This window comes from Poecilia latipinna, unplaced genomic scaffold (assembly GCF_001443285.1).
Source record: "Poecilia latipinna isolate Pla-1442-1.1 unplaced genomic scaffold, P_latipinna-1.0 Scaffold3282, whole genome shotgun sequence".
Classification (NCBI taxonomy): Eukaryota; Metazoa; Chordata; class Actinopteri; order Cyprinodontiformes; family Poeciliidae; genus Poecilia; species Poecilia latipinna.
In genome coordinates this window covers 6,199-20,539 of record NW_015115898.1, presented here as the reverse complement: position 1 = coordinate 20,539, position 14,341 = coordinate 6,199, and the positions used below count along the sequence as shown (strand labels likewise).

The following is a 14,341-nucleotide window of genomic DNA, read 5'->3' as shown; positions in this document are numbered from 1 at the left end:
TATTTAATTAGCAAGCAAAACACTTAAATGTGAGTTGGTTAAATAAAGGTTCAGTTAGTTTGAGGTTGAATATTTAGCCAGTAAGCTAAATATAAAATATATATCTAGTCAGCTACATACATGAAGAAGAACATTAAGCTAAATATTCAGTTTGAAGTTGAGTATTTCACAGCAGGTTAGTATATTTAGCTAAATATTTATCTTCAACTAAATATATGAGTATGGTGATCTGAAGCTAGCAAGCTAACTCGTTTGAAGCTAAATATTTAGCAAGTTAAATATTTAGTTGGTAAACCAAATATTTTTCTTGCTAATTAAATGTTTAGTTTATAAATGAAACATGTTACATTTAAAACTGAATGAACAACATGGTGAACAATGACTGAACAATTTTTCTGTTAATAAAGGCAGAGTCATTTTTAACTGTGCAGCTTTACAAACGACTCCATAAATGAGAAGTAATAATCATGTCCTGATACAAAACATCCAATAAGCAAAGACTGTCCTGGCAAACAACGAGGCAGCAAAGCAGATGAAGGCTTACCAGAGGAAGAGGAGGAGCTGGAAGTGCTGCTGCTGCTAAAGCTGGTGCTGAAGGCTGAGGTTAGAGGCATGCTAGGGGTGGAGGTGGAGGGGATGGGAGGAGGGGAGGCTGGAGATGACAAATGATGCTGGTGTTAACACATCCTCACTGTTCTCACTACAGGGTTAGAAAGGGACCGTTTCTCCAAACCAACTGAAGGAGAGCAACTGGGTCTAAAACATCAAGGATATAAAAAACCTGACAACCAAGAATGAAAGGACAGGAATGGATGACTGGGAAGGCAGAATGAGGGAGGATGAGGTTTGCTTACCGTGGGAGATGGCGTTAATAGCATGGCTGGTGTTAGTGGAGTCAGTGGATGAGTTGGTGGGAGAGGAAGCAGCTGGTGGAAGTACAGATGTTTGGATAAAACAGAGAAAGATGCAGTGGATGATAAATATGATGCAAAAGGAGATAAACAACGTCCCAAAAACGGAGCAAGTCGTTACCGTCCTCAGAAGCCAAATCCTCCTGAAACTTACAAAAAGTTTCTTTAAATACCATTACTGCTCTTTTGTTTTTATGAAACTTTAGAAACCATAAGAAGACAGCAGAAAGAAAAGAGGAGCAGTCAGCAGCGTCATCCTGGGGGTTTTATTTGGTGCTTGGAGGCACTGAAGGTGGCGCCGTTTCCCAACTGAAAACGTCAAAAATGAAACAACTAGAACTGCAAAGGTACAAAATGATGAGGCAAAAATAACAAGCGACTGCAGTGAAAACAGCAGCAGAAAACTTAAATTATAGAACAAACAGATATAAACCCCTGCTGATGTCTGCATCACCCAAAACAACAAATCCATCCAGCCGTCAAACTTACAAACGTTTTTTCTGCCACAGTCAAATACTAACATCACGCCAGAAGCTCATTGGTTCCTGCAAAATGCTTGTTTTTGTAAAGCAAATATTGGAAGTGAAAGTACAGTTCAGCTCAAACCTCTTAATTCCTCCTGGTATTAAGTGTTGGGAATTTAGAAAATTCCCAACACTTTTACGTAGATTTTAATATTTTTTGACAGATTTGTGATCCTTTTCCAATAAGAAACAAACTTCAGTATCAGCAGGGGTCTGAATATTTTTGGGCTGAACTGCATTTCCTCCCACTCAGAGGAGCATGAATGCAGTTGTAAAACTCAGAGGCCAGAAAAAGTTTGTGATTTGGGAAAAGCAGAAGCTCAACATGAAAGTTGAGGTTAGAAAGGTTCGTCCAGAATCCAGTCAGCATCTTCCTGGATGATCACATTCCTGACAAAAAGGTTCATCTGAGGTTTATGTTTCACAGATTTCAGGCTGAGGGATTTTTCTCAGAGACAGTGGAAAGTTCAGCAATTTTCAAGCTGCTTGGGTTGAGGGTTTGAATCCCTCTGATTCAGATGAACATGGTACCAAAGACCATCTCAAAAATACAGGACATTCTTGGAAAAATGTCAAGAGATCCACTTCCTGTATAATTCCCAAATATAAACACAGCTACAGATGAATCTGAACAAACAGTGAACTCATAAAAACTTTAAAACTCCTTGAATATTAAGAAAAAAATGTGTCTTTTTAGTAACCTGAAATTACAATGAAAACACGTGTTGCACATGTGAAACAATTAAAACTCTTGGAAAACTTTTACATGTGACATACACAGTGTTTAACGTTATTAGATGATAACATTTTCACATGTGAGCCATAAAAATGTCAAATGAATACTGTTGACCATGATATTTATTAAATATTTGCCACATTAACTAATTTATTAAGCCATTTATTTATTTTTACTTCTTTTGGACAAGTTGGTTCATGTGAAACATGTGAGGAAAAAGTTTCCCTTTAAGTCAGAATCTAGCAAACATTTTAATTAAACCCTTTTGATTAAACAAATGAAGGAATAAATAGCATAAAATATATTTCCCATGTAAAATAAAATTAGAAAACATGTTATATAAAGATTTAAGGTTCTTAATTCCAGCACAGGCATTGGAGGTGTGTTTAGTTTTCCTACCTGAGCAGCCCAGTCCGCCCGAGTCGCAGCCTGTAGCCGGGTTGGAACCTGAAGGGGACAAACGGTTCAGAATAAGTTGGTGATTGTTCCACACCTGAGCTGAACTTAAAGAATGGATAAATAAAGTTGATGTAAAAGTTTACAAAGCCCTGTCAGCCTTTAACTGTGCACCTCCACTGAAGCACAGACATCGCTAAGCTAACGCAAAATACAGATGACAAGCAAATAGAAATAAACGTCGGTTGTTCATATCAGCCCAGTTTCAGTTATTGACCCAGTATGTTAGAAAAACTATGATCAAATATCAGTACTGATTTTATCAAGCATCAGTCCCTCCTAGAGCTTATTGTGGTGACATCAAGGTTATCTGAACATGCAGGAGGGCAGATCAGGGAATATCTGAGCAAATACTATGAAACTCTACACCACTTTTAAAGTTTGTGGCAAAGAACAAACTCAAACTTTTTTCTTTTCTCACAGGAGCAGCATGGAGACCAAACTCTGGGCTCCTCTTGTTCCTTAGCTTTCTGAATTTTAATGCAGCTGCAGCCCACACATCGGGCGCTACATCCACAGAAACGTCAGTAGGAGGACAGGCAGCCGCACAGAGTTGAGACTTTTTCAGAGGTAGACAGTTTCGTCATTGGATGGTTGTCAAAGCAAGTTGCTATGAGCACAAAACTATCCTGCCTGCTGATTTTTAATAAAAAAAAGGAGACAAGACCTGTTTTCTTGGAATTACAGTTGTATATAAAATGATCCAACCCACAACCAATTATACCAGCCTTATATAAATCAGGTTTATATAAACTGTAAAGCTGAGGCACATTTCAACAAATGAAATCCCATCCAATAATAACTCTACAGTGTCTAATGTAAGAAAAAAAAGTGAAAATCTATTAAAGGTTCTTATTCAGTTACTCTTTAGTTCCTGATTCTGGTCAAAACAAATCAGAGGAGACACTAAGGCTGTTTACACATGATGATCGCATTACATTTCCATTGTGGTTCGTTTCGCTTTACCACTGCTCTGAGTCAAACCAACCAGGCTAAATCAAAAACCTGTTCACCTTCTCTCCTGTGGGGGCGCTGCACCAACAACCACTGAAGCAAACGACATGAAAACCTCTGAAGAAGACACACATGTAAACACAAATGGAGTAGTATCAGATTTTAGAGGCTGTAGGATTTCTCTTTTGTCTTTGGTAAAATATCACAATCCATTTCTCCTGCTAGTGCTAGACTCACACGTTTCTATTTACCCAGAATGCCCTGCGCTATAGTCTGCTTCCTGCTTTCTCCGGTCCACTTGGCGTTCACATCTGCATTCAGAGTTCACTTCAAACCGAACCGACACCTAGATTTATAGGCAGACCAGAGTTTGCTGTTTTGGTCCTCAAAGTTTGGTTTCATATTCACACCCACAGCTTGGCTGCCTAGAATTCAAGTTCTAGGCAACTGTAGTTCTAGTCTAGATCTGCAACTAGAGTTGCGTAGAACTTGAATTAGAACTAAAGTTTGATTAAAGCAGACTAAACATATATAAACCTAAAACACACCTGGAACAAAATAAGATGAACGATAAGGATTTTAATGACCGTAATAAATGCCTACAGAGTCACACTGCTTCCTACAGGCGTTCAAATTAAAACTGTTTTGACATTTTATGGTCAAATTTAAATATTGTTGCATTTCTGCACTTCAAGTGCCCATATAGACATGACTGGGGCATTTCATGAATTTTAGTGAAGCTATTTGGATGTTATAGTCCTGCAATTTTGGTGATGATACCAAATCTAAATTTATTTTAAAGTTGCAGCAGATCCTCACATATTCATGTAGTTTTCTGTTGAAAATGATTTGCAGAACATTTACATCTTTGCAGATTCCTTTGGCTGACTTGCCAAAGCAACTTGATGCTATTGGCTGGTGTTTGGAAAGCAGCATCTTATAGTACCTTTTATTTTCCTTGGTGCTGATTGGCTGTAACCCCCAAAGGAGGAGATAAGGGAGAATGTTGATATTAACATTAATGGCGTTGGTTTACACAGTGAGTATTAAGGCATATTAAAGTGTATTAAGTGTCTGAACTACTAAGAAAAACAGTTTTAAATGTTTTCAGAGGGAGTATCAAGTATTTGCAGATGTTTGTGGTCCATAAACCCTGGTGTACTGGGGGCTGCTGTATTTCAATATAGATAATTGGGAGTACAATTAGATTTAAATGCACCATGAAGTTGAAACAACCATAAAAACCTGTGTAGAAGTGCAGGCAGGGAGGAAATGCATCTTTACAGGACCCCGCGTTCAACACAAGCCATGAAAATTGGTTCTGATTGGACCCGGCCATTTTTAATAAGCTCCACAGACCTGAACTGAAGGCCAAAAAAGCCAAGATTCCTCAACCATGAGAAAAGTGGCATTTTGTGTTAAACTCAGAGGAATCACTCGAAATGTTAGCTATGCAGCGGTAATTAATAACAATAATTGATAAAACTTGTCACTGATCACCAGCATTTATCCTTGTTTTGTGTTAATACTGAGGTATGGCGGGTTTGAGGTTTGTTAGTGTAACAACAACATCAGCAAAGAGTCACAGCTGCTTTTATTTAATACAGTTGATGACCTCAGAGCTCAGAGTTGGAGAAAAACAGGAGGCCGGCCAGCAGCAGCAGCTATAAAACCTCCATCACAGCCAAACTGAAAATGACAGAGTTATAAAGTCTGACGCTGGGAGATTACCTGACCAACACCACCAGCTTCAAAGCGGACCGTAACTCTCCGCTCTGATCCTGTCTGAGATGACCAAACAATCCATTTACAGGGACTCCAGATGAAAACAGAGGATCTGACTTTGATTTTCACAAACTCTCCTTGTCCAGGGAGCCGTTTCACAGCTCAGAGCTCCGGGGTCTATGCAGGAGATGATTTACAACAGCCGAGAAATATCAGAGGAACAATAGCAGAGGCTTAAAAAAGGGGACAGAATGCAAGCAGGATGAAACTGCAATCATTTTGGGGATTTTGATCACATATACAAAGATAAAGTAACAGTATTTTTTTTGTCAATGTTCTAATTATCAATTTATTTTATTTTCTAAACGTTTTAACAGCAGTAACAGCTGTTATCTGCTTTAGTTCAGGTCCGTCAGGATATGAACAAATATTCACATTCGTTAAATAACATTAAAATGCTAAACTCTTTTTAGAGGCTTTTCTTTCCTTTTTCATGTTCACATTATTCCATCTAGATCCTCAGTGTAGCTTAGACTTGCTTTATAAAACTAATAGTTAATTTTCTCATTTCACGCTTTAGCTAACTTTGAAAACATTAAGTGCCCTTAGCTTCCCTAACTAATTTATCTGCTTACGTTCTAAAGTGCTAATTCACCTGGATGTTTTGTAAACTTTTAGTTGTGTTGAAGTTTTATCGACTGCGAAGAATTCTTCAAGAAGTTAGATGTTTATATCCATGCTTTTATTTTGAAGACGAAGCTCCATTTCCTCTCCTCATGTCTTGAAGTGAAATTGTTCAGGTAGGTGAGTAATGACAAATCTGTAGCACTTATTGCATTATTGACATGGTTAAAGTTAGCGCTGTTAGTGCTTTAGAATTAGCTTCTGCTAAATACCAAGCTGGTTTAGCATTAGGGGAACTAATGTTTGTGATTAGTGCTTTAGGGTTAGCAGTGCTAACATTTTTTAGCAAATGTTTGCACAAAACTCCTATAATTTTGTCCCAGTGGCTACATTTTCAGGCCACGTGTTTCACTGTGAATTATGACTCTCCTACCACCTTTATTTACAAAAATAAATTAGTTTTACAAAATAAAATTGTCATAAATTAAACAATTATGATATTAATAAGTAAAAGATTATATAATCCAGAAATAATCAGCAAATCTTGAAAAAAATGAAGTTGAAAAAACAAGCTTCCCATTATATCTATTTTGCTTTTATTTCATGTGGACATTTATTAAATATTCATCAACAATTATTACTTTTTGAATGAAATGGCTCTCCAGTTACTCTAAGATTGTCTTATTAATTAGGATTTCTGCTCATCCTCTCATTATAGTTCTCTATACTAGTGGAGGTTTTCATCTGAATTGTGTTCCAGTAAAACTCTGGATTTAAATGATTCAAGTCAGTCCAACGTCGATGGAAAGAAAGCAGAGTTCTCACTGCTGATGTGAACTAAAGCTGATTGTATCTTTGTAAAAAATCAAACAGTGAACTAGTTGCTCCTTCTGTGGCTACCTCATAAATATCCAATGAGCACAGCTCCACCTCTGCTCAGAGATGACCTTCAGATTTCCATCAGATATGGAGATCAGGAACCGTCTTGAAGGGCCTGACAGCAGCAGAGCGGCTGACTGACAGCCTCCTGGTGCTGCCGTGACAACCGCAGGGTGGATGTACCGAGGCTGTGCGTCAGCCTGACGCTCTGACTGACACTGCAAACAGGGAGCTGCAGCAAACGCAGCCTGACAGGTGCTCGTCAAATCATCTGAAGCTGTTCAGAGGAGGCTTTTCTGCTGAGCCAGGCTAAAGGAGAGTCTGTATCAAAAAGGCAGAAAGACGCAGAGGCCACTGACTGTCCACAACCCGAGTAAACGGAAAAATCTGATTTAAGATGATAATCTGTCCAAAGCAACCTGGTCCAAAGTGAAATGTTAAATCATGAATTATTACACATTAACCAGATCTGTCAGAAAACTTTCATCAGGCTTTCATCAACTCAAATTTAAGACTTTTTAAGTCCATCATGAGTAAAGACCAGAAACGAAAAACAGAATGTTTTACATTTTTTCAGGGGAACAAAACTGTGTGTTTCTGAGGAAGCAGGTTTGTGTTTCTCTACATTTTCCATCTCTACACTGTAAAAACACAAAATCTTACCAAGTGCTTTGGTCAAATATCTTATACTTGAAATAAGACAAATCTAACTCACAAGTAAACTATTCAGCAAAATATTGGATTTTGTTTTAAGCAAATAAATCCTTAATATTGATTTAAAAAAATTAAGAATTTTACTGGAAGTTTATTTCACTAATAAGATATTTAAACATTTTCTCCATGTCTTTATTTTTTTAGGAAGGTGGTAAATTCAGTCTGTACGTTTAATACAGAGAGACATGCAGACTCTCCAAAGCAATGGACCAGGGAATGAATAGTAACACATGCCACACTTTTCAGATTTGAAACAATATGTGAAAAACATTGAATTTTATTTATCATTCCACCTTCCCGTTATGTAGCAACTTGTGATGATCTGTTAAATTAAACTCTGATACTAATTTTGTCCGTTTGTTCGCCTCTCAGTGATCCGGACCCGGCTTCATGTTCATATGGTTCTGGAACTGCTCTCCGTTTGACCTGGATGTGTTAAAGTAAAACTATTTTCCTGCATCTTAACGCCGTTTCCCCCCAGCAGCTCCAAGAAGAGTTTTATTAATTTCCATAATCTGAGACTCCCACAGCTAAAAGCGAAAGGTTTAATCTCAGCGCATGATGTTAGTGAATGAGTTTTGTGCTATCGCTGGTAACAAACATTTTCAGACTGACATATACAGGACCAAAATCACTGGTTCCTCCATTCTTCTCCATGCATTAAAGCTCTGTTAGCACAAGCTTTGCATATTAGAAGCGTGTTAGCAGCACTCACCACTAGTGGGCGCAGCAGCAGTTAAATGAATGCAATGAGGGTAGCAGACTGTGAAAAGAAGAAAAGGTTAGTGGGCATCAGGTAAAACAATCAACAGCATAATAAATTTAATAATGAACCTCATTTAAAGAGTACCAATATTTATTTTCATTCTAAAACCAAAGCAGAACTTCACAGAATATCTATTTTTATTTGTTTTTCTAGAAATTTATAGCAGCTACTTTTTTTTTTTTACAGTAATCAAGTTTTTTTTAGATCTATGCTGGAAATAGCTGAAAAACCACCAGAACTGTGATCTAAACAAGACAACTGGGATCAAATTATCGTCCATTTCACCAGTTGGTTGATGGTGCAAAACCACAGGGTTGGATGTGTTGGTAGTGGTTGGTGTCATCAGTTAATCCTGCATCCAAAGCCTCATTAAGTCCTTAATAACTGGTGCAAAGATCGCTGCACATTTCAACCTCAAGGACCAGAACTTTGCTTAGGCAGCAGAACTGAAGGACCCGGTTCTGCTGCAGTCGTTTTAGGGACAAACCATGGAAAACATTTCACTCAGTTGCTGTAATTTATTTCTTTAAGAAGCAAATGCTTTTACTTTGTTTCTTTTACAAATGTCCAGACCCAAAGACAGAAAACGGCAATTTTCTGATATGGAATTAAAGATGTAAGAAAGAAAGAAAATAATGAAGAAAGCAGAGAAATAAGAAATAAAAAATGGGAAGAAATAAGGGAAACAAAGACAAAGGTAAAAAAAAAAATAAAATAGGCAATTACCTCAACAGGCAATGAGGCAAGAAAAAAAATGTACAGAAGAAAGTTAGAAATGAGCAAAGTAGGAGAGAAAGGAAGGAAGAAAGGAAACTAGCAAGAAAGGAGAGAAGCGAGCAGGGAAGGAAGGAAAACTAGAAAATGAAAAAAGGAAGCAAACAAGGAAGGAGGGAGGGAGGGAAAGAAGGAAACAATAAATCAGAACAACTGACCTGATACGACGTCTAGAGTCAAGATCAGAGGCGTGTCCTCAAGTAAAAAACATAAAAACTTGCCTGGACAACAACCTGTGCTCCCCATTAACTAACAGCATGGACAGGTCAAACATGAAGAGTTAAATCAGATGCTAGCAGAGCTTTAACAGCTCAAACAAGCCAGCTGGGTGGAGGGCACGAGGAAAACCAGAACAAGCAGAGGGTGATTTGGGAACCCGAGGAATGAAGCTCTGTCAGCACCTTGTGAAATTACAAACATGTGGAAGTTAGGAGAAAATTACCTTCAAGTTTGCTTGTATATTCTGGTGTTTTCCTGTATTTAAATGAAAGTTAAAGGGTGTGCAGGACAATGTAGAATCTCACGATGGAGACGTCCAGAACTGCTCCATAAACACGGAGCCCCGTTCTTTCCTGCATACACAGCTGGCTGGAGAAAAAGCCCACTGAGGCTCCACACTCATTCACAGTTCTCTATAAACCCACACCTTGGCTTGTACAAGTGCTTCTCTGGATGTGTCTGTGTGCATAATACATTTTACTGCTACTGTGGGTACAGAATACAGTGAAAGAGTGAATAAATCAGCACACCGTGTCCCCCTTGAACCGCTCCATAGTTCATGTTGGGAACTGTGGGAGAACTTCTCCAACTGAGCCAAACAAACCCAGACTCAAAGTGAAGTCTGGTCCTCAGCCAGCCAGCTTACTGGAAACCATTAACTCACCATCTGAAGGCAGAATGTAGCAGGATTTGGCAGAATATCCAACAGCCTGAATAGTTTAACACTTTGAGTTCCTGTTTGATACAATCCAATGTTCTGCATTTGGACCTGGTGATTGACCTGATACCACATCGCTTTGGATCCTGCCTCAAGGTTGAACCATTACTTCCATGTTGTCTCCTGTTTGGCTCACAGTCCATTTTCTCTTGCTTGTTATTCTATAAGACATTCTGCATGTAAAGGTCCACTGCTCCTCTCACTGCATTGGGAAGTCTTAAATACTGTGCTCCAGTTTCTCATATAAAATTGCTCTGTGTTAAGAAAATCATCAAATAGAAGAAACTGAAAATATGTTGATAGACTATATGATTTTGTTTACAAGGCCTGATAATTTGTGCAGCTCCATGGCTCAGAGGAAGTTGGACTTTGCCTGAAGGAATTGACATTTGACCCCTTCAGCCGTTTATTTTTGGTCAAGGAATCCAAACATAGTGCAAAAGTAGCTCTGGAGGACCAAATTTGGGCATCTATGTTCTGCATAAAAATACAGCAGATGCACAAAAATATGAAGCCATTAGAAGGTTCTGCCACTCAAAGGTCAATATTGTTTTCAATACAACATAGTTTTTACAGAGCAGCTCTCCATGTGGTGGGCTCCCCATCACCAGAGATGTTTGCAAGTCATTTCTCCAAAGTACAAGTTAACACACAATCCTTTTAGGGCCCAGTTTGATCAGGTTCAAATCAAGTCTTTTATTGCACAAGTCCACTTTAACAGTTTAGTTGTAGTTATACTGAGCAATCCCTACCAGCTATTGTTGATATTTATATTTAAAAATGAATGTGATTTACTTCAAACCTAACACACAGCTCTTGACATTCATCTTTAGCTACTTTTTAGCGTTGTCATGCCCACCATCCAAAACCAGATGAAGATGATAAAGTTTACTCACTGCAGCTAAGTGTGTTGTCAGTCTGAGCAAGAGAGGACGAGATGGTCCACTGGCTGTTGTCCCAGTCGATGACGTTCCCCACCATGTCGCAGGTCAAGCCGCTCAGCTCCTGGACCGTCATGGCTCGGTTCCACAGGCGCAGGTTGTACATGTTCCCTTTGAAACTCTGCACCCCTAAGCCTGGACCGAATGCACACAGTTCAAAGTGAACATCATGTTTGCTTTACAACTTTCTACGTTTTTAAATGATCATCAGCCTGGATGGTTTTTACACCAAGAACTGTCAGAAAGTCTCCAAAATGAGAAGGAGAACATGGACCAGGTATATGTTCACCCTGATAAATAAAATATCTTCAAAGCAACATGCCAACTGCTTGTTTAAGATCTGTGGCAGGAAATCTTTGTCTGCCCTACCATCACAAACATGGACATCAGGTTTTATATTAGAAACTCGTCCATTGTGGAAATTAAACTAAGATTAAGCTTTTCTTTAGCAACATTCAAGGAGTGAACCAAAGGATGAATAGACATTAAAGCACCTCATGCTTAATTACATTGGAGAATCTGTCATGTGGCTGGTTTCTCTTCCTAAGGATCTAGTGACATCATTAACAGGACATAGCTGAAAATGGGCCATTTTTGGATCTTAGCAAGGCAATGAGCCAACAAATTACCACAAAAATGGTTCATTGACACAAAGTTTGTGTGTAATTACCTAACCTATCTTCATGTGGGGAATTCAAACAATGCATGGAGCCAGTTTATCAGTCTTTTCTAATTGAATCATCTGGAATCTTTTACAAGGATTTTGATTTTATTAACTTTTTCATCAGATTTATCAAGTGTTACTACAGACTCTGTCATTTTGACCAAGAAGTCCACCATGCTAATTACTGCATAGAGACTGTTAGATTAACAAGTAAAGGCCCCTTACCTCCTAATTTGAAGACTCCTCCAGCTGGCACAGAGTGGCCACTAGATGGCGAGCAGCTCTTCCCATAGTAGCGCCTATTGAAGTAAGCAGCCACACGACTGTTGGAGGACATCCAGAGGACACAGAAGAACTTCATGGAAGAGGTGAACTCAGCCACAGAGATGATCGACTCTACTGGGCAGACCACTCCGTCAATAACCATTTCCATGCCCGTCTGATTGTAGCCAAAGCTTAACGCCACGTTGTTGTTGATGTCGTAGTAGGTGAAGAGCCATTCTTTCTGTTCAGGAACCAGAAGAACTGGGAGTAAGTTGAAAGCAACACAGGAATAAGACAGTTTAAAAGCACAACTTGACAAAGGTCTCCTTTCATGATGTCTTGCCCATTTAATCAGCTGTTGATGAATAATGATTCCCAAGAAAGAACCAGCTCAGGGATTCTGTAATATTACTGGAAGCCTTGGTTATTATAACCACAGCAAATGGGAATTTTGAATAGACAAACCACTGGATACAAGATGTACCTCATGTCTCCTGAGCCACATCTGCCCTAAATGTCACTGACTTCATCTACCCATATGGCAGGAAATGATTGAGTAAAGGCTCTGCCTTACTTCATCTGAAGTGTCAGAATTGTCTTTCATTGATGTAGACACGACAAAAATTAGTTTCATCTTGGTAAAAGAGGAATTATATACATTTGTGCAATTCTTTGCAAAACATGTAGAGATGCTAAAAACGACTGGATGGAAATCATAAAGTTGTCGTCCAAGCAGGAGTCTGTCTGCAGAGGCATGGTGCTCTCTTTATGACATCTGGTTACAGCAGAGCAGGAGACACAGGGATGGAGGTTTGATGTTGACGTATCCCCACACACTTAAAACATCAAAATGGTGAAAATGCAGGAAAAAACTTTTAAACCAGCACCTGTCTGGAGCCTGTTCTTTCCACCTCAAAGCATATGGTCAATTCATTGAGCGCCGGTATGGAAACGGAGTTGATGACCTCTGCGATTTGTCCGTTACCATTTGGGATTTTCACCTTTTGGTTCCTCAAAGCCACTGCGACTGGAGGGAGAGATGGAAGAAGCAGAGACAGAAAGCAAAGACAGTAAAATGCTGATTGTTTTAAACTTATTCAAACATGCATAAAAATGGGATCAATAAACAACTAAAGACTTAACACATCAACCTCAACAAAGTACATCATAATCTGGCCATATCAGTTGATGAACATTTTTATGTGGTTATCTGCCAGTCAACTCTTATGATAGTGGCTGAAAACAAACCTCCTATGAGGCATCTTAAAGAAATCAACATATCAACCAATCCTACAGCTCCTGTCTGATGCATGAGGGGCTTTTCCACCTGGATTAGTTTGCAAGTCATAGCTAGAACCTACCGTGTTGGAAGCTAACCGTGAAGCCCTTCTTCTGTATGCTGAAGTCAGAGATGAAAGAAACCTCCATCACGTTCCTTGTTGAGTTTAGTGTCAAACCTCGGGCCGTCAGACCACAAAACTTTGACTCAGTGCTACCGGTGTTCACCACGACCCGGTCATACATGCAGTCCTGTGCCTCTTCCAATTCAAAGTCCAAGAAGGAGAGTTGGATGATGAAGCCGGTCGGCGCTTGCATGGTCCACTTACAGGTGTGAGAGTTGGGGTATTTCTGGGGGTAGCAGGGTGACGTGAAGTCGCCCTGGGCCTCAGTCAGCACCACGTTACAGTTTATGGAGCTGCAGCCCAGAACTGGAGCAGATGGTGGGATAAAGCCAGTGAGTCAAACCTCCAGTTACATGACTGATAACAATAGGACAGGACAAAGGAAGACGGGACGGAAAGGAGACCAGAACAACAACGAGAGACGAGGCAAACACCGACTTCAGTTAGGTAAAGTTATCAGGCTGGATCAGCAGCAAAGGGAGTGAATGAAGAAAAGTTTCCAAGAAGGACTTCATAGATCCATGCAACAAACGAAGTATTTTCTCAAGAGTTGAGCAAGAAACTCAAGAAAGATTGTTTAGAAGTTTTTTCCTACAATCAGGAGAAAACGCGCCCACACTGGGAGATGTTGTTCTGTTAAAAAAAGTTCAGCAGCCAAAGAGAAGTTATATAATCAATCGATAGAAGATTGATTACACAGATCAACAGCCAAAAAATGTCTGTGGTTTTTCAACTGTTTTAGGGTAATTTTGATGAGCTGAATCCAAAAATCACATTGGTTTTCCTCCATCAGGTCAACTTTCTGAACTATGGAGCAACATAAGCATCAAAATGCAGGACTTGTTCTCACGTTGGTTCAGTTTCCTGACAATCTGATCAATGAGTGACGAGCAGGAGGACAGACTCCATCCGGACAGGAAAGAGACGGGGGGATTTTCACAATGAAGTCGTAATGTTCAATTCACATGTACCAGTATCAGTGTTTATTAGTCAATTTACAGAAATAACATTTAATTAATATAGTTTGCTAGAAAATATCTTTTTTCTCCTAAAACCTTTTTTGGATGAG

At 39.2% G+C, this 14,341-nt stretch overlaps 1 protein-coding gene across 3 annotated transcripts in view; it reads right to left on the bottom strand.

Annotated features, from left to right (window-relative positions):
* The window catches only part of LOC106940571 (G-protein coupled receptor 126-like), a 44,588-nt gene extending 30,534 nt beyond the window's left edge, over window positions 1-14,054 (bottom strand). For 2 of the 3 annotated variants that reach the window (XM_015023346.1, XM_015023347.1), the window contains exons 1-8: window positions 13,231-14,054; window positions 12,757-12,896; window positions 11,831-12,110; window positions 10,897-11,076; window positions 8,239-8,286; window positions 2,571-2,618; window positions 855-926; window positions 545-652 (exon numbers count right to left, since the gene is read on the bottom strand). In XM_015023346.1, coding sequence (XP_014878832.1) covers window positions 545-652; window positions 855-926; window positions 2,571-2,618; window positions 8,239-8,286; window positions 10,897-11,076; window positions 11,831-12,110; window positions 12,757-12,896; window positions 13,231-13,465 — 1,111 coding nt within the window. In that variant the 5' untranslated portion in view covers window positions 13,466-14,054. The remainder of the gene's footprint in view (window positions 1-544; window positions 653-854; window positions 927-2,570; window positions 2,619-8,238; window positions 8,287-10,896; window positions 11,077-11,830; window positions 12,111-12,756; window positions 12,897-13,230) is intronic. The other variant, XM_015023348.1, reaches the window with a different exon arrangement.
* Window positions 14,055-14,341: the final 287 nt, after the last annotated feature.